Source organism: Delphinapterus leucas, chromosome 2 (genome assembly GCF_059928025.1).
Source record: "Delphinapterus leucas isolate spDelLeu-1000000601 "Yukka" chromosome 2, BTC_Dleu_Yukka2, whole genome shotgun sequence".
In the NCBI taxonomy this organism is placed as follows: Eukaryota; Metazoa; Chordata; class Mammalia; order Artiodactyla; family Monodontidae; genus Delphinapterus; species Delphinapterus leucas.
In genome coordinates, this window is record NC_143130.1 from 44,924,988 (window position 1) to 44,944,924 (window position 19,937).

The following is a 19,937-nucleotide window of genomic DNA, read 5'->3' on the forward strand; positions in this document are numbered from 1 at the left end:
GTTGGCTCAGCATGTCGGTCAGCGTCCATGAGACCCGCAAGTCGCGGAGCAGCACGGGCTCCATGAACATCACGCTGTTCCACAAGGCCTCGCACCCCGACTGTGTGCTGGCGCACCTCAACACGCTGCGCAAGCACCGCATGTTCACGGACGTCACGCTCTGGGCCGGCGACCGCGCCTTCCCCTGCCACCGCGCCGTGCTGGCCGCCTCCAGCCGCTACTTCGAGGCCATGTTCAGCCACGGCCTGCGGGAGAGCCGCGACGACACGGTCAACTTCCAGGACAACCTGCACCCCGAGGTGCTGGAGCTGCTGCTGGACTTTGCCTACTCGTCCCGCATCGTCATCAACGAGGAGAACGCAGAGTCGCTGCTCGAGGCGGGTGACATGCTGCAGTTCCATGACGTGCGTGATGCAGCCGCTGAGTTCCTGGAGAAGAACCTGTTCCCGTCCAACTGCCTGGGCATGATGCTGCTGTCGGACGCCCACCAGTGCCGCCGGCTCTACGAGTTCTCGTGGCGCATGTGCCTGGTGCACTTCGAGACCGTGCGGCAGAGCGAGGACTTCAACAGCCTGTCCAAGGACACCCTGCTGGACCTCATCTCGAGTGACGAGCTGGAGGCGGAGGACGAGCGTGTGGTCTTTGAGGCCATCCTGCAGTGGGTCAGGCACGACCTGGAGCGGCGCAAGGCCCACCTGCCCGAGCTGCTGCGCGGCGTGCGGCTGGCCCTGCTGCCGTCTGACTGCCTGAAGGAGGCCGTGTCGGGTGAGGCCCTGCTCATGGCCGACGAGCGCACCCGGCTCATCGTGGACGAGGCGCTGCGCTGCAAGGCCCGCATCCTACAGAACGACGGCGTGGTCACCAGCCCCTGTGCCCGGCCGCGCAGGGCCGGACACACGCTGCTCATCCTCGGGGGCCAGACCTTCATGTGTGACAAGATCTACCAGGTGGACCACAAGGCCAAGGAGATCATCCCCAAGGCGGACCTGCCCAGCCCCCGCAAGGAGTTCAGCGCCTCGGCCATCGGCTGCAAGGTCTATGTGACCGGGGGCCGGGGCTCCGAGAACGGGGTCTCTAAGGACGTGTGGGTGTACAACACCGTCCACGAGGAGTGGTCCAAGGCGGCGCCCATGCTCATCGCCCGCTTCGGCCATGGCTCGGCCGAGCTGGAGAACTGCCTCTACGTGGTTGGAGGGCACACTTCCCTGGCTGGCGTCTTCCCGGCCTCGCCGTCTGTCTCCCTGAAGCAGGTGGAGAAGTACGACCCCGGGGCTAACAAGTGGACGATGGTGGCCCCGCTGAGGGATGGCGTCAGCAATGCCGCGGTCGTGAGCGCCAAGCTGAAGCTCTTTGTCTTCGGGGGGACCAGCATCCACCGGGACATGGTGTCCAAAGTCCAGTGCTACGACCCTGCAGAGAACCGGTGGACGATCAAGGCCGAGTGTCCCCAGCCTTGGCGGTACACCGCTGCTGCCGTCCTGGGCAGCCAGATATTCATCATGGGAGGCGACACGGAGTTCACAGCTGCCTCGGCCTACCGCTTCGACTGCGAGACCAACCAGTGGACGCGGATCGGGGACATGACTGCCAAGCGCATGTCCTGCCACGCCCTGGCCTCAGGCAACAAGCTCTACGTGGTGGGGGGCTACTTCGGGACCCAGCGGTGTAAGACCCTGGACTGCTATGACCCCACCTCGGACACGTGGAACTGCATCACCACCGTGCCCTACTCGCTCATCCCCACGGCCTTCGTCAGCACCTGGAAACACCTGCCCGCATGAGGCGCACCTGTAGAGCCCAACCAGGTGAGCCCCCGCACCCCAGGCCTGATCCCACCCCAGGTAGGCTGCATCTTCCGCAGAAGGCCGGGCGAGGCAGGACAGCAGGTGACTGGGGGGCTCTGGGACCCTTTTTCAACTCTGGAGCCGGAGCCTGGCTCTGCCCCTTACTTGCAGTTGATCTTGAGCAAAACACATAATCCCTCTGCCAAGTGGGGGTGACAATCTTAGACTGGGGCGGTGGTTCCCAGGCATGGCCGCAGGTCAGAGTCCCCGGGGGGGCCTTTTGACAATCCTATGTGGAGTCTAGGCCAACCTGTGAAGTCTAAGGGCACAGTCTCCACACAAGGGCACCCTCCCTGTGACACCAGCTGCGAGGTCAGTGTTCCCCAGAACCGTCTCAGATCCAGCGCTCACTGGAAGGACTCATGAATGTGCTGAAGGCATATGTGCACGGTTACGGTTTATTATGGGCAAAGGATACAGATTAAGATCAGAAGGCAGAGATGCATGGGTCAGAGTCCTGGACGGGGGTCCAAATGCAAAAGCATCCCTTGTCCACTCCCCATGGAGTTGGGACACTGTTACTCTTGTAGCATCAGTGAGTGACAGCGCGCACGGAATGCTGCCCGCCAGGGGAGCTCACAGAAGCTGCGGTGTCCAGAATTTTTAGCGGGGCCCCATCACGTGGGCATGACCGATTGCTCATGTCCCCGTGGTTACTCTCAAGTCAGCTGGTCCGGCGTGACCCAAAGCCCCCACCCTAAACAGACACTCCTATCAGGTGTGACCCAGATCACCTCCCAGAAGCCAAGGGCAAAGGCCAGATCTCTGTTGGGGCAAAGGCCACAAATTCTGTCCTACTCAAATGCTAAGCCCAGGCCTCTCCCTAGGCCATTCGGGGCCTCTGGGGCCCAGACCTCTGTAGTCGTTACAGCTCCAGGTGAGTCCAGTGTGCAGCCAAGGTGAGAGCCCCACCATGGGGGGCCCTTGAGAGGCAACAGGAGAGGAGTGGATGGAGGGCTCAAAGGGAGGCGGGAGCTGGCGCCTTGGGGTCGGGTGCCACTGTGGACATCTGGTTGTTCCAGGGCTCTGGGACCAGACGGCCCTGGGATTGGGTCCTGCCTCTCCTGGGGGCAGTTGTGTGCTCACTGGTGTGCGAAGGAACCTCTTGTCTCCCATCCCTCCGCAAGATGGAGAGAAGGCCTTCCTCAGAGCGGGCGTCACGATTACGTGAGGGAATAGCCCCCAGCAGGGCTTGCTGCAGTGCTGCCCCAGTTACCCCAAGTTATCTTGCTCTGTTCTTAGCGCCATCATTATACGAAATCATTGCCTGAAAAGGGAAGGTGACAGTGGATGCCAGGGGCAAAGGGACTCATTCAGACACTCTTTGTGGGTGACAGAGGAACAGGGAGACAGGAAGAGGGACTTGCCCAGGTCCCAGGACGGGTGCAGAGTCAGGGGAAGGGAGAGGGTGGAAGGAAGGACCAGCATGTCCTGGAGGACCTCTTCTGCAGGGTGGGCGGGACCTTTCCTGCAGCTCCGCTGGGGCAGGAGCCACAGCAGGCACCGAGGTTGGATTAGGGTGTCCTGAGCCAGCCTGGCAGGGGCGCAGGGGCAGGGGCTGGAATGGAGTGGTGGACTCGTGGGCACTGGAGAAGGTCGTCCATGGTCAGGTCCCAACTCTTAGCCCTTCTCGGGTCCTTGGCCCTTGGGGTGGTGAGGTCTGGGGACCCCCGGTGGATGGGAGTCAGGAAGCATAGGTCCTGGGTGCTCTAAGAAGCGGGGTCGGTGGGAGATCCCAGGGTCACGCAGGGGGAGCCTTCCCACCTGGCCCTGGGCTGTCCTGTCCACCGAGGTGCTTCTCTGCCTGGCTGGCCCAGCCCCTCCCTGCCCACACCTGCCTTGTGCTCCTGCAGCTCTGAGGAGCCAGCCCCGTGCCGTTCAGGTCACAGGAACCCCGTCAGGAGCTGGCCAGCGCGGAGAAATTAATTTCCTCAATGACCTGGCGGCTGCTGAAAAGAACGCTGAAAGCTCTGCATGGCAAAAGCGATCATACTTAGCTGGGATTGCTTCTGAATGGAATCTGATGTTTCAGCTATTAAATCAAATCCAGCCGTGCCTTCGAGGCCCTTAAAGAGGTATGTCCTCTGGCAGGCAAGGCAGGCAGGGCAGGACCCAGCGAAGGCATCAGATGTGCCATACAGGGTGTTTGGCCTCATAAAGGCCAGTCTGGATGAGAACAGGCTTTGTTCTCTTTTAAGGTTTCTCTGCTTTGTTTTGTTTTAATGTGCTCTCTTCCTCTTTGGGAGAAAAATCTGACCAGCAAAATATCTTGGTCCTGGGGAATAGACTTCAAAGAGAACACTGGCGTTTCCTTGTTGAGCCCCTGTTCCCGCACTCTGGGAACTTAGGCTGGTCACCTGTGGGGCCCAAAGGCTCCTCCCATCTCGGGCCACCCAGCCCAGACCAGGTGGCTCTGATCCTGTCTGGTGTTTGCCCATCCCTGGGACCCTGGAGGGCAGTTCTTCCCCAAGCGGGAGAGGGTGGGGGGGTAGGTCAGCCGGACCCAGGGAGCCCTTTACTCTTCCAGGACTTCCCCCCGTTTCAGGGACCGTGGAAGGGTCGGCTCTGACTCTTGCTGGCTGCTTGACCCTGGTTGCTTAACTTCTCTGAGCTTCAGCTTTCTCATCTGGAAAACGGGAATGAAAACTATTACAGTAGTTGAGGAGGAGAGACCGAGTGAGGGGCTGGGTTCAGAGTCCGCTTTTATATGAGGTTGCGAGGAGGGGACGGTGGTGATAATGGTTTCGGGATGCTTTGGGCACAGGGACCTCTGGATGTCCCTGGGCCAGCCCCTCCTTCTGGAAGGGTCCATCCCTCACGGTTGGGATCACACTTGCCATTGCCTGGCTGAGTGCCACACGGGCCTTGTTCCTTCCGTGCTCCCCAGCCCACGGCGTGGGTGCTGTGGTCTCAGGAATGAGGATGTGGCGGGCACTGGGGTAGGAAGCTGATGCCTGGGCCCGTCCGGGCCTCCCTCAGCTCCTGGGAAGCGGGGCTTTGTGGCAGGAAGGCTCCCTCGCTCTGCTGCTGCTGGGGCAGTCGCCACAGTGCTGCCAGGACCCGCTGGAGGAGCAGCTCTACTCGGAAGGCCGCAGACCAGGTGGTCCTGAGCTGGGGGGCTACGGCAGGTGGGGGGGATGGGAGGGGCCTGTGACAGCAGTGGTGGCTAAGGGGCTGGGCCCACGCACCCTCGACAAGGCTGCAGGTCGTGACGAGCAGAGATTAGCACGCCTGCTGCCCCTCCGGCATGGGCCCCCCACTCTCCACCCAGTGCCGGGGCCAGAGAATGGGGTCTGTACCCAGTGCGTCCCCCGAGTGCCCCTCCCTGCTCTACTGTCCCAGTCCCTCCTGTAGGCATAGGACCGGCCTGGGGTCCTATCTGCAGTGCCTCTCTGGTCCCCGAACCCCACGTCCATCTCTTAAGACTCCACTGAGCTTCAGGAACCACCAGCCAGAGCCCTGCGCTCTGCAACCCCTCCCCATCACCGAGTGACTTCCCCCATTCGTCCCCAAGTGCTTTGTTCCCCCATCTAGGACACCACTCGTGAGCTCTGGGTGGTGCCTGCATCCACGCCAGGTGCCCCAGTCGTGAGCTCATTTAACCCTCTCAGAAGCATTTGTCATCGGGGCTGCTGTTATGGACCTGGCACCTGAGACTCAGCGTAGGTGGCTGGCATCACACTAACAGCTGGTGAGGGTTGGAGTGGCATCTGAGCCCTGGAGCTGCCTCAGGCCTGCAGGCGTCTCTGGAGACCTGGGCACTGGGCACCCCACATCTGCACCCTGGTGCCGAGGGCGGGCCACACGGGTGCTGCCCGGCAGTAGGGGTGGAGTGCTGTGCTGGAAGCTGAACGCCGGCAGGACCTCCATGGCCAGCCCTTAGCTCCCATGTCACATCCGATCCTTGTCCCTATGTGACAGTGGCCAGCGGTGGCAGGAGGCCCCTGGAGCTGGGGTGGGCGCCCATCTCCCCGGGTTACCCGCCAAGTGTAGACTAGCTGTGAACATTCTTTTCTCTTGTTCTCTCCCGCTGAGCTCCCACCTCCCCCAGCCTGCCTCTGGCCTGAGGGCTTCAGAACATCGGGGCAGGGGTCCAGGTTGCCGGGAGCCATCTTCTCCTCATGGGCATTGTTGGAACCCAGACACTTGGGGTGCCGGGGCACGGGCTCCAGCCCCTCTCTGGGAAGGGCTGAGCCCGTCAGTCCCCTGGGGGCCCTGCAGGGGACTCAGTTGCCACCAGAGGAGGGCTGATTCAGCACATCCTGTCCTGCCTTAAGAGAGATTGCGCCCGAGAGGCAATCCCGGAGCACAGGATTCAGGGCTGGGCTGGTGTGGCCGGGGCGGGGGGCGGTGCCCGGGGCAGGAGGGCAGGCCTTTTGCAACACCCCGCGTCCACCCATCCACCTGCACACCCACGGCCTCCCGTTCTGTCCGTGTTAACCAGGGCCGCCCCGTGCCAGGCCCGCAATGGGGACGGCGTTAGTGGCTGTGGTCCGCACAGCAGGCCCCCACCAGCACGCCACGGGACAGCGAGGGCAGTCACGGGGCTGGCCGGGGCCACTGTGCACGGGCGGTGGGCTAGACAAGTGTCCTGTTGACTGAAAAAAAAAACACACACACAACCTAAAGGTTGAGAATTATGTTTTATTTGGCGGACAAAACTGAGGACTTAAGCCTGGGACGCAGCTTCTCAGATAGCTCTGAGGGACTGCTCCCAAGAGGTCATGGGGGGAACCAGCACATATAGGAGTTCTTGCAACGAAGACCAGGTAGTCAGAACATCAAAAGAATATTGTTAAAGAAACCAGACATCGCAAGTTAAGGCATGTAGCGCTTTTCTGTGTATGGGAAGGTGCAAGAGTCTGGGCTCACTGAAGTCATTCCTTTACGATGCACTTCAGCTGTCAGAGGTCCAGTATCCTGTGCTTTCTCATCCTGAGTCTCCTCAGGGTGCACCGTCGGGGGCGGCTGCAACATCCTTTGTTTACTGACGCGGCGGGCACCATTTTTGCATTGATGCATGGTCCCATTTCACAGATGAGGAAACCAGGCCTCAGAGAAGGAACTGCCAGAAATCAGGGTGGCGCAGACCAGGACGGCCATGGGACGCGCCTGAGTGATCCAGGCAGTGCGGCTTCCCAGCTCCTCTGCCTTCAGGGTGCCACCTCTTCCTCAGCAACTCGGGACAGCCCAGAAGGGCCACCCCCCAGGTCAGGATCCCACAGTCCCTCACCCCCAGCACAGGGGGCTCTGAGGCTTGGCTTGGGGCCTGCCCCGAGGGGAACCCCATGTCTGCTTGGTGTTCTGGTGGGGGGCGGGTAGGGCGGGCAGGCCCCCAAGCTTTGGGTTCACCGCCTTAGAGCTTCTCAGGACGTTTAGGGGCCTGTGAGGAGCTTGGAGGGATTTGGGGGCCCTTCACCAGCCCCACTGAGAGCACAGTGGTCGCCTTGCGCAGCCCATGCATCTGGGAGCTTGCTGACCCCCTGGGCTCGACCAGCTTCCAGCAGAACTTGAGTCCGCCTTCCAGAAGCCTTGGGAATGAGGGGCGCATCCTACTTGAAGGAAACAGGTCCACAGGTCCCAGTGCTTGCTTGAATTTTTTTCATTATAATGTTACTTAAGTACGTACAGACTTACAACTAGATGTAAGCTCCCTGTGTTTGTAGCTCTTTCACAGCTGCAACGCTAACAATTGTACAGGTGAAATACACCCAAAGACGCAAGACCGAGAATGCGGTCTCCGCTAACTGATGCTTTGTGGAAGTTGTGTTGCCTCCCTCTGCCTCTTGGATGGCTGGATATGGAGGTTTATGGAGAGCTCAGCCTGCCTGTGCAGGGGGCTCCTTCTCTTTTCTTTTTTGGAGCCGCCGTGAGACCCCTTTGGGCAGCTCGGTGTGGGTGGAGGCGGGGGCACATCATCTGTGTCCCCTGGCACAAACCTGCCTCCTTGGTCTAGGGCTGCCTCTGAGCCCATGGCACTCAGAGAGCTGGCCAGAGTAAGTGTGCTGTCTGGCATTGTGGATGGGTGGGGAGTGGGGAACACCCTTGGCAAGAACCCCCAGCTCCCTCCCCTGGTACTCCAGAGAACCTGTTTTTAAAATAGAATCCCACAGGGGTGTGTCTGCCTGTGGAGGCTGAGTGGGCAGTCCGCCCATCGCTGTCCTGAGTGTTCCCCGCTCCCCACCCCTCTAGGTCCTTCCTGGGCCTGCTGTATCCTTTCTCCACTAGGTGATCAACTCAGGAGCTGCTACCCCAGCCAAGGGCACCACCTCCTGGACACACGTCCACGGCCACGTCTCTGCTTGGAGTTGGGCTAGGTTATGCCAAGCTGTCGCTGTGGGTTGGGCTTTAGAAATGATCACACTGGCCAGCTGCGTTTTCTTCGTTGCTTCCAGGACATTCTACGCTAAGCCTTTTGTGTGCATTAGATGGCTCCATCCTTCTCTGGGAGAAGGCAGGTATCTGTCCTTATTTTCCACAGGAAAATGCGAAGCTCAGAGCAGATGCCAGCCACACTGATTGAGAACCCAGCGCTGGAGTGTGAGCTTCATGACCATGGGGACCGTCTGACCTCATTCACCACTGCATCTGTCCTGCAGGGTCTGGGTTGATAGGCTGTGCAGTAAATATTTGTCAAGTGCAGGAATGAATGTGTTGGCTGCTGCCCACAGCTGTACTGTTCTTCCTGGTGACCTGACTGGCCGTGACCATGTCTGCCCTCCCTCTCTCACCATTTCCAACCTCACTGGCCTACATTCAGGTTCTCAAAAATATCAATACCAGATTCCTACCCCCAGGCCTTTGCACATGCCATTCCTTCTGCCTGGAGTGCTTTTTGCCTTTCTAGAAAACTCCTGTCTGTCCTGCAGGTCTTAGGTTAAATATTACCTCCTTCCCATACCCTCCACCAAAGTAAAAGAAAGTCCTCCTTCTAATCTCTATTTTATTTTCTTTTTAAATTATATTATTTTATTATTTTAAAAAATTTTATTTTATATTGGAGTATAGTTGATTAACAATGTTGTATTAGTTTCAGGTGTACAGCAAAGTGATTCAGTTATACATACACTTGTATCTATTCTTTTTCAAATGCATTTCCCATTTAGATTATTACAGAATATTGAGCAGAGTTCCCTGTGCTGTACAGTAGGTCCTTGTTGGTTATCTATTTCAAATATAGTCGTGAGTACATGTCAACCCGAAACTCCCAATCTATCCCTCCCCCAGCCCTTTCCCTGCTCCCGGTAACCATAAGTTTGTTCTCTAAGTCTGCGGCTCTGTTTTGTAAATAAGTTTTATTTGTATCATTTTTTTAGATTCTGCATATTAGCGATATCATATGTTTGTCTTTCTCTATCTGACTTACTTCACTTAGTATGATAATCTGCAGGTCCATCCATGTTGCTTAAATGGCATTATTTTATTCTTTTTAATGGCTGAGTAATATTCCATTATATATACGTACCACATCTTAACTCATTCATTTGTCCATGGATATTTAGGTTGCTTCCATGTTCTGGCTATTGTAAACAGCGTTGCAATGAACATTGGGGTGCATGTATCCTTTTGAACCGTGTTTTTCTCCAACTGTATGCCCAAGAGTGGGATTACTGGATCATACGGTAGTTCTATTTTTAGTTTCTTAAGGAACCTTCATATTGTTCTTCATAGCGGCTGTACCAATTTACATTCCCACCAACAGTGTAGGAGGGTTCCCTTTTCTCCACACCCTCTCCAGCATTTATTGTTTGTAGACTTTGATGATGGCCATTTTGACTGGTGTGAGGTGATATTGTAGTTTTGATTTGCATTTATATAATAATTAGTGATGTTGACCATCTTTCCATGTGCTTTTTGACCATCTGTATGTCTTCTTTGGAGAAATGTCTGTTTAGGTCTTCCGCCCTTTTTTGTTTTGCGGTACACAGGCCTCTCACTGTTGTGGCCTCTCCCATTGCGGAGCACAGGCTCCGGACACGCAGGCTCAGCGGCCATGGCTCACAGGCCTAGCTGTTCCGCGGCATGTGGGATCTTCCCGGACCAGGACACGAACCTGTGTCCCCTGCATTGGCAGGCAGACTCTCAACCACTGTGCCACCAGGGAAGCCCCGCCCATTTTTTGATTGGCTTGTTTTTTTGATATTGAGCTGCATGAGCTGTTTGTACATTTTGGAGATTAAGTCCTTCTTGGTTGCATCCTTTGCAAGTATTTTCTCCCATTCTGTGGGTTGTCTTTACGTTTATGGTTTCCTTTGCTGTGCGAAAGCTTTTAAATTTGATTAGGTCCCACTTGTTTATTTTTGTTTTTATTTCCATTACTCTGAGAGATGGATTGAAAAAGATACTGCTGTGATTTATGTCAAAGAGTGCTCTGCCTATGTTTTCCTCTTAAGAGTTTTATAGTATCCGGACTTACATTTAGGTCTTTAATCCATTTTGAGTTTCTTTTTGTGTATGGTGTTAGGGAGTGTTCTAACTTCATTCGTTTACATGTAGCTGTCCAGTTTTCTCAGAACCACTTATTGAAGAGGCTGTCTTTTCTCCATTGTATATTCTTGCCTCCTTAATCATAGATTAATTGACCATAGGTGCATGGGTTTATTTCTGGGCTTTCTATCCCATTCCATTGAGCTATATTTCTGTTTTTGTGTCAGTACCATACTGTTTTGATGACTGTAGCTTTGTAGTATAGTCTGAAGTCAGGGAGCCTGATTCCTCCAGCTCTATTTTTCTTTCTCAGGATTGCTTTGGCTATTTGGGGTCTTTTGTGCCTCCATACAAATTAAAAAAAAATTTTGTGCTAGTTCTGTGAAAAATGCCATTGGTAATTTGATAGGGATTGCATTGAATCTATAGATTGCCTTGGGTAGTATACTCATTTTGATGGTATTGATTCTTCCAATGCAAGAACATGGTGTATCTCTCCATGTGTTTGTGTCAGCTTTGATTTCTTTCATCAGCATCTTATAGTTTTCAGAGTACAGGTCTTTTGTCTCCTTAGGTAGGTTTATTCCTAGGTGTTTTATTCTTTTTGATGTGATGGTAAATGGGATTGATTCCTTAATTTGTCTTTCTGGATCTTTTGTTGTTAGTGTATAGAAGTGCAACAGTTTTCTGCGTATCGATTTTCTATCCTGCAACTATACCAGATTCATTGATGAGCTCTAGTAGTATTCTGGTAGCATCTTTAGGAATTTCTCTGTATAGTATCATGTCATCTGCAAACAGTGACAGTTCTTTTCCAACTTGGATTCCTTTTATTTCTTTTTCTTCTCTGATTGCCGTGGCTAGGACTTCCAAAACTGTGTTGAATCATAGTGGCGAGGGGTGGACATCCTTGTCTTGTTCCTGATCTTAGAGGAAATGTGTTCAGTTCACCGTTGAGAATGTTAGCTGTGGGTTTGTTGTATATGGTCTTTATTATGTTGAGGTATATTCCCTCTATGCCCACTTTCTGGAGAGTTTTTTTTTTTAATCATAAATGGGTGTTGAACTTTGTCAGAGCTTTCTCTGAATCTATTGGGATGATCATATGGTTTTTATTCTTCAGTTTTTTAATGTGGTGTATCACACTGATTGATTAGCAGATATTGAAGAATCTGGGCATCCCTGGGGTAAATCCCACTTGATCATGGTGTATGATCCTTTTCATGTATTGTTGGATTTGGTTTGTTTGTATTTTGTTGAGTATTTCTGCATCTATGTTCATCAGTAATATTGGCCTGTAATTTTCTTTTTTGTGGTATCTTTGGTTTTGGTATCAGGGTGATGGTGGCCTCATAGAATGAGTTTGGGAGTGTTCCTTTTTCTGCAGTTTTTTGGATTAGTTTCAGAAGGATAGGTGTTAACTCTTCTCTAAATGTTTGATAGAATTTGCTTATGAAGCCATCTGGTCCTGGACTTTTGTTTGTTTGGAGTTTTTAAATCACAGTTTCAATTTCAGTACTTGTGATTGGTCTGTTCATATTTTCTATTTCTTCCTGGTTCAGTCTGGGAGATTGTACCTTTCTAAGAATTTGTCCATTTCTTCTAGGTCGCCCATTTTATTGGCATATAGTTGCTTGTAGTAGTCTCTTATGATCCTTTGTATTTCTGTGGTGTTGGTTGTAACTTCTCCTTTTGCATTTCTAATTTTATTGATTTGAGCCCTATTCCTTTTTTTCTTGATGAGTCTGGCTAAAGGTTTATCAATTTTGTTTATCTTTTCGAAGAACCAGCTTTTAGTTTCATTGATCTTTTCTATTGTTTTCTTCATCTCTACTTCATTTATTTCTGCTCTGATCTTTAAGATTTCTTTCCTTATACTAACTTCAGGTTTTGTTTGTTCTTCTTTCTCTAGTTGCTTTAGGTGTAAGGTTAGGTTGTTTGAGATTTTTCTTGTTTCCTGAGGTAAGATTGTATTGCTATAAACTTCCCTCTTAGAACTGCTTTTACTGCATCCCATTGGTTTTGGATCGTCGTATTTTTGGTGTCATTTGTCTCTAGGTATGTTTTGATTTCCCCTTGGATTTCTTCTGTGATCCATTGGTTGTTTAGTGGCATATTGTTTCAGCCTCCACATGTTTGTGTTTTTTACAGTTTTTTTTCCTGTAATTTCTAATCTCATAGCATTGTGGTTGGAAAAGATGCTTGATATGATTTCAATTATCTTAAATTTACCAAGGCTCACTTTGTGGCCTAGCATGTGATCAATCCTGGAGAATGTTCCATGTGCACTTGAGAAGACTGTGTATTCTGTTGCTTTTGAACAGAATACTCTATAAATTAAGTCCATCTTGTCTAATGTGTCATTTAAGGCCTGTGTTTCCGTATTGATTTTCTGTCTGGATGATCTCTCCAATGATGAAAGTCGGGTGTTAAAGTCCCACACTATTATTGTTACTGTTGATTTCTTCTTTTATGGCTGTTAATATTTGCCTTTTCTCCTCCCCTCACTTTCAGTTTGTATGTGTCCCTAGATCTGAAGTGGGTCTTTGGTAACATATATATGGGTATTGTTTTTGTATCCAGCCAGTCTTTGTCTTTTGGTTGGAGCATTTAATCCATTTACGTTTAAGGTAATTATCAATATGTGTGTTCTTATTGCCATTTTGTTGATTGTTTTGGATTTGTTTTCCTAGTTCTTTTATCTTCCTCTATTGTTCTCTTGTGATTTGATGACTAACGTTAGTGTTGTGTTGGATTCCTTTTTCTTGTTTGTGTATTGTAGATTTTGGTTTGCAGTTATCGTGAGGTTTTGAAATAGCAGTCTATATATAAACAAGATTGTTTTAAGTTCCTGTTCTTTTAATTTCAAATGCATTTCCAATATTCTGCATTTGTGCTCTCCCCTTCTCACAGTTGCTGGCTTTGATATCATATTTGTGTGTAGATGACTTCCTGCCTTTACTGTATGTTTGCCTTTATCGGTGAGCTTTTCCATTTGTAATTTTCTTATTTCTAGTTGTGGCCTTTTCTTTTCCACCTAGAGAAGTCCCTTTAGCATTTGTTGCAAAGCTGGTCTGGTGGTGCTGAATTCTCTTAGCTTCTGCTTGTCTGTAAAGCTTTTGATTTCTCTGTTGAATCTGACTGAGAGCCTTGCTGGGTAGAGTATTCTTGGTTGTAGGCTCTTCCCTTTCATCACTTTAAATATACGGTGCTACTCCCTTCTGGCCTGCAGAGTTTCTGACGAACAATCAGCTGGTAACCTTATGGGAGGTACCTTGTATGTTATGTGTCATTTTTCCCTTGTTGTTTTTAATATTTTTTCTTTGTCTTTAATTTTTGTCAGTTTGATTACTATCTTTCTCGGTGTGTTCCTCCTTGGATTTATCCTGCCTGGGACTCTGTGCTTCCTGGACTTGGGTGACTGTTTCCTTTCCCATGTTAGGCAAATTTTCAGCTATTATCTCTTTAAATATTTTCTCAGGTCCTTTCTCTCCCTCTTCTCCCTCTGCGACCGCTAAAATGCAAATGTTGGTGCGTTTCATGTTGTTCCAGAGGTCTCTTAGACTGTCCTCATTTCTTTTCATTCTTTTTTCTTTATTCTCATCTGTGGCATTGATTTCCACCATTCTGTCTTCCAGCTTACTTACCTGTTCCTCTGTCTCAGTTATTCTATTGATTCCTTCCGATGTATTTTTCATTTCAGTTATTATATTGTTCATCTCTGTTTGTTCTTTAGTTCTTTTAGGTTTTTGTTAAACATTTCTTGTATCTTCTCGATCTGTACCTCCTTTTTCTGAGATCTTGGATCATCTTAACTATCATTACTCTGAATTTTTGGAGGGGTAGACTGCCTGTCTCCACTTCACTTACTTTTTCTTCTGGGGTTTAATCTTATTCTTTCATCTGGGACATATTCCTCTGCCATCTCATTTTGTCTAGCTTTCTGTGACTGCAGTTTCTGTTTCATAGGTTGTAGTTCTTCTTCTCCTCTCTGCCCCCTGGTAGATGATGCTGTCTAAGAGGCCTGTGAAGGCTTCCTGGTGAGAGGGACTGGATCCTGCCCACTGGTGGGTGGAGCTGGGTCTTGTCCCTCTGGTGGGCAGGGCCAAGTCAAGGGGTGTGTTTAGCGGACAACTATGTGCTCAGGAAGACTCTAAGCAGCCCACCTACTTACGGGTGAGGCTGTGTTCCCACCTCGTTGGCCGTTTGGCGTGAGGCGTCCCAGCACTAGATCCCACAGGCTGTTGGGTGGGGCCAGGTCCTAGTGAGGAAATGGTGGCCTCTGGGAGGGCTCATGCCAATGAGCACTCCTCAGAACTATCGCTGCCAGTGTCTTTGTCCCCACAGTGAGCCACAGCCCCCCGCCTCCACAGGAGACCCTCTGGTGTCAGCAGGTAGGTTTGGCCCAGGCTCTTATGAGGTTACTGCTTTTTTTTCTGTATCCTGCTTTGCATGAGACCTTGTCTACAGTCTCCAAGAGTTTAGTTTCTGTTTCTCCCGTTCCTGTGGAATTCCTGTGAACAAACCCTGCTAACCTTCAGAGCCAGATTCTCTGGGGGCTTTTCCCGTTGCCAGACCCCAAGGCTGGGGATCCCAACGTGGGACTCAGAACTTTCACTCCTGTGGGAGAACTTCTGTGGTATAATTACTTTCCAGTTTGTGGGTTGCCCACTGGTGGGCGTGGTATTTGATTTTATCGCAGTTGCGCCTCTCCTACCATCTCTTTGTGGCTTCTTTGTCTTTGGATGTAGGATATGTTTTTTGGTAGGTTCCAGCATTTTTTTGTCAGTGGTTGTTAAGCAGTTGTGATTTTGGTGATTTTGTAAGAAGAGGTGAGTTCACATCCTTCTGCTCTGCCATCTTGTATCCATCTCCTCTAATCACTGTTTTATACACTACTTTCTTCCATGTTTTATTGGCTCCTTTTTTTCCTTTGCGCATAGTTCAGTTTCACTTGTTCATAGGTTGCCGGTACAGAGGCCTCTCACCCAGGACTTCAGACAAGCATTCCTAGTGTGAAATGGCTCTCTCATCTCTAACTTCTTATTTTTAACATATAGCTCTTTTGTTAGTGTGTGATGGCTGTATACATTTATTCGTACAAGCCTGAAGTTTCTCCCACTGAAGGATGATCCATGGAGACAGCAGTAGCTGTGTCTGCCCTTCCTGTTTCCCCAGGCCTGGAACCGTCGGTGCCTGCCGGTTTCAGGGTGCTCAGGTGCACATGGCTGGAGGGGCTGAATGGACCCATGAGTAGTTCCCATATTCTAGGTGAGGAAAGCATGCCTCAGGTTACGGAACCACTCGGGGCTGCACTGCTGGTAAATGAGAGAGCTCCGTTCTCACACTCAGGCCTTCCACTCGGGGCCTGAGCTCCAGCCCTTCCCTGTGGCCACTTGATCATCATCTGGTTCCAGGTTAGGACAGAACATTGGCATGATTCACATTCTCTCTCTCTCGTTCCTCCGCAGACGCTGTGTGTTTCTCCCCACCCCATGGCTGCAGCCCTCACTGTTGCACGGTGGCCCTGACCCTGTCTGCCACGGCGGGAAGCTCAGCCCGGCCCCAGGCCAGTACTCTGAGCAGCTGGAAGTCGGCCCCACCAGCTCTGGGTGGCTTCGGGGGCTGCTCTGAGTGGCTTCGGGGGCTGTTCTGAGCTTCAGAGAAGAAAATCCATCTCCAGCGCCCTGTGTGTCTGGCTGAGGCCTTTCCTGCTTTGCAGTGGTTTGCAGGGGAGAGGGCCTTTCAAGGGGGGCGGCGTGGACGGATGCCAGGACTCCCTCAGCCTCAGGGAGAAGGACATGTTTGCAGAGCTTTGAGGTCGCCTATTTCAGCAAGTTCTGGGCTGGGATGGGGGGGGTTGGGTGGGTGGGGGGTTGGGTGGGTGGGAGGGTGTCCCTGAAGGGGTGGGGTTGGCAGCACTGACAGCATGGTCTTTGGCTCAGGGCTTCCCTATTGGTGTTGTAATGTCTCCCCACAGATAATGTCCCAGGCCTTTGGGAAACAGGTGCATCAGGGCTGAGAGCAGAATGTGCTGTGGAGAAAGTCAGCACGTTAAGGGAGGGAACCCTTCAGCGATGCCCACCAGTCTCCATTAGCAAATGACACCCAGACCCCCAGGGTTAATAGGCCCCTCCCCAGAGTCAGGCCTTGCCCCCAGTGACCTCACCACCTCCTGGTCAGGCCAGCTATGCCACAGGATACTGTGCCTAGGTGCAGATGCATGTGGAGACCAGGGGATGCCCCATCACCTCCCCTCAGAGCCCAGCCCAAGAGGCAGCAGTGACCCCATCTCCTGACAGGAGCACGGTCACCCTAGAATATGGCACTAATCTCCAAGACCAGCAGCAGATATGAGCTGGGGACCACAGAGGGACTCCAGGGTGCCCACTATAGATCCCACCAGGGCTGGACACATCTCAACTTGGAGGATGACAAGGCCCATGACGCCGGCCCCCCATCCAGTGTCCGCTGTCCTCTGACATCTTGCCATTCCAGCGTAATGGGATCTGGCCCCTTTGCCCCCTGAGCTCAAAAACAATGGTCCCAAGAAAACTGCCAACCATTTGTTCATTTTTTCCACCTCCCAAGTCATTGGGTACCTCATAGGTACAACCTCAGCATCTGGGGTTCTGGAGAGGTTGGCTCCTGCCAGCGGCCCTCCTCACTCCTAGTGTTAGAGTTTCTGGGCTGGTCCTTCGCTTGCCCCATTGCAAGGCCATCAGCTGCCACTTGGGAAAAAGCCAAAAGCGGAAGGCACATCTCCAGGTTCTTTAGACCCCACCTGTATGAGAGGCCAACCTCTTGCTCTTGGTGCTTCATCTCAGCCACCTAGAAGCCAGGTGGCTTGTCCCAGGAGATGGCTCTGCCTGAGATTTGGGGAGGCCCTGGGGCTGGTGGGGAAGCAGCAGCCCCAGGTCCAGAGCCCACACTGCCTGGAGGGGCCCCTGTGGCCTGTTGCATTGCTGAGCCGAGTTAAGCACAGATCTCACAGCACAGAGGACCTCGCAGTGGTGCTTTTCCCAAAAGTTGTGTTGCTTTTATCCGTTTCTAACTTAATAAAAGAGTTAAGAAAAATCTTGAGCTCTTTGGGTGCTGGGGCCAGTCTTGCAGGACATTAAGGCACAAGCAGACTGATTTCCACCCCACCAGCCAGGGCTCACAGTCTGCCCCTCTGGGGGGTTGAGGGAGATTCACCTTCCTCAAGCACCTGCAAGCACGCAGAGGAGAGGGCTTCCTGTCCTCAAATTGATTGTTTCAGCAGCAGAAGCCTTTACACTGATTCTCATACTTTTTTCCTGAAAAATTCGTGCGTGGGTGGACTCTAACTTGAAGATGTAATTCCATTGATTTCCATGTGTTCTTCTGTGTGCTGTGAACCCCCAGTTGACACTCAATTGTGTGAAAATAACACAAGCAGCGTTAAGACAGGCATCAATACTCCAGTGGCTAGCATCAGTTATCACGACACAAATGCTAATGTTCATGTTCACCTGCTCTCCTTTCACACATTTTCACAGCTATTATGAACCATAAACTCAAGAATGTGGACACAGGGCTGTGACAGCCACAGATTAAAGAGGAGGCCCTTCCCAACATCCCACTACAGGCCCTGAACACCACAACATCAAACACACCACCTATCAAGGGGACAACAGCCAACACACCTTGGAGAAAGACGAGGCTGGCATCCATTCCAAAAACAGCCCTTGCACCAAAAATATTGGATTCACACAGCCTACACAGGGATGCTCCACATAAAAACACCACTTCAAGACCACAGTAGGTAATTGTTTCTTCTAAATTTGTAGAGACAAACATAAAATAAAAAAGTAGAGGAACTAATCACAATTAAAGGAACAAAAGAAATCCTGTGAAAGAACAAATAATGAAGCAGACCTCACCAGTCTACTAGACCCAGAGTGAGTTCAAAGAGGAGGTAATAAAAAAAAGTAATTAAGAAAGGTTATCGATAGAAATGCAGATCACTGTAACAAAAATTAGACACTATAAAGAGGAACCAATCAAAATTAAACAATGGCTGAGATAAAAACCAATCTAGAAGCAGTGAATAGCAGACTAAAAATGCAAAACAGTGAATAAGTGATCTGGAAGATAGAATAATGGAAATCACCCAATCAAAACAACAGACAGAGACAAATGAAAAAAAAAAGAGAAGAAAACATGTATGGGAGAATATAAAACTGCCAACTTACACATAATAGGGGTTTCAGAAGAAGAATAAGAGAAGGGGATCGAAAATGTATTTGAAGAAATTATGGCTGAAAAACTTCCCAACCCGAAAAAATGAAACATATCCAGGTACAGGAAGCACAGCGAGTCCCAAACAGACCCACACCAGGATATATCATAGCTAAAATGGCAAAAGTTAAAGAGGACTCTAAAGGCAGCAAAAGAAAAACAGAGTCAGTTACAAGGGAGCCCATGTAAGACTATTAGCTGATTCCTCTGCAGAGAATTTGCAGGCCGGGAGCGGGTGGCAGGATATATTCAAAATCCTGAAAGAAAAACAGCCTGCAGCCTAGGATACTCTACCCAGAAAGATTATCATTTAGCTAGAAGGAGAGAGAAAGAATTAATCAGACAAGCAAACACTAAAAGAATACAGCAATACTAAACCTAACCAAAAAGGAATATTGAAAGGTCTTCTCTAAATAGAAAAGAAGCAAGAATCTATAGGAAAGGGGAAATCACAATGGGAAAGGCAAATTACATAAGAAGATTAAAATCATTTATATGAACCAATACATACATTAAAATACAATCAAAAAATTTTTGTAGAAGTGATTATAACTTTTAGAATGTGTTTGAACTTATACGACTGTAAGTCTAAAGCAAGTAGATATAGCTATGAGTTAACATACTTGAAAACCATGGTAACTGCAAAGGAAAAGCATACAATAGACTCACAAAAGCCAAAAAAGAAAGGAACTCAAGCATAACAAAAAAGAAAACCATCAAACCACAAAAGGAAAAATAAGAAATGAACAAAGAACTACAAAGTCAGCTAGAAAACAAGGTTTAAAATGGCAATAAGTGCATATCTATCAGTAATTACTGATAGTAATTGACCTGTCAATAGACTAAATGTTCCAATCAGAAGACATCAAGTGGCAGATTGGATAAGAAGAACCTACAATATGCTGCCTACAAGAGATTCACTTTAGAGTGAAAGACACACAGATGGAAAGTGAGGGGATGGAAAAAGCTTTCATGCAAATGGCAATGACGAGAAAGTGGGGGTCGCAGTACTCGTATCAGACAACATAGACTTTAAAACAAAGTCTGTTAAAAAAAAACACACAAAGAAGGACATTATATAACGATCAAGGGATATATAAAGGGATAAACACAAGAAGAGGATATTGCACTTGTTAACATATATGCACCCAGTACAGGAGCACCTAAATATATAAAACAAATACTGTCATAAAGCAAGAAATTGATGGGAATACAATAGTAGGAGACTTTAACACCCCACTGGCATCAATGAACAGATCTTCCAGACAGAAGATCAACAAGGCGATAGAGAACCTAAATGATACAATGGAACAGTTAGACTTGATATCTACAGGACACTACATCCAAAAAAAAACAGAATACACATTCTTTTCACGTGCACATGGAACATTCTCTAGGATAGAC

General features: G+C 50.1%; 1 protein-coding gene across 7 annotated transcripts in view; it reads left to right on the forward strand.

The window, feature by feature from the left end:
• The window catches only part of KLHL25 (kelch like family member 25), a 68,722-nt gene that overhangs the window by 38,607 nt on the left and 10,178 nt on the right, over window positions 1–19,937 (forward strand). For 3 of the 7 annotated variants that reach the window (XM_089906840.1, XM_089906838.1, XM_089906841.1), the window contains one exon: window positions 1–19,937. This exon is cut by the window's right edge and continues 10,178 nt beyond it. In XM_089906840.1, coding sequence (XP_089762966.1) covers window positions 12–1,781 — 1,770 coding nt within the window. In that variant the 5' untranslated portion in view covers window positions 1–11 and the 3' untranslated portion in view covers window positions 1,782–19,937. The other 4 variants (XR_016392014.1, XR_016392016.1, XM_089906839.1 and 1 more) reach the window with 4 other exon arrangements.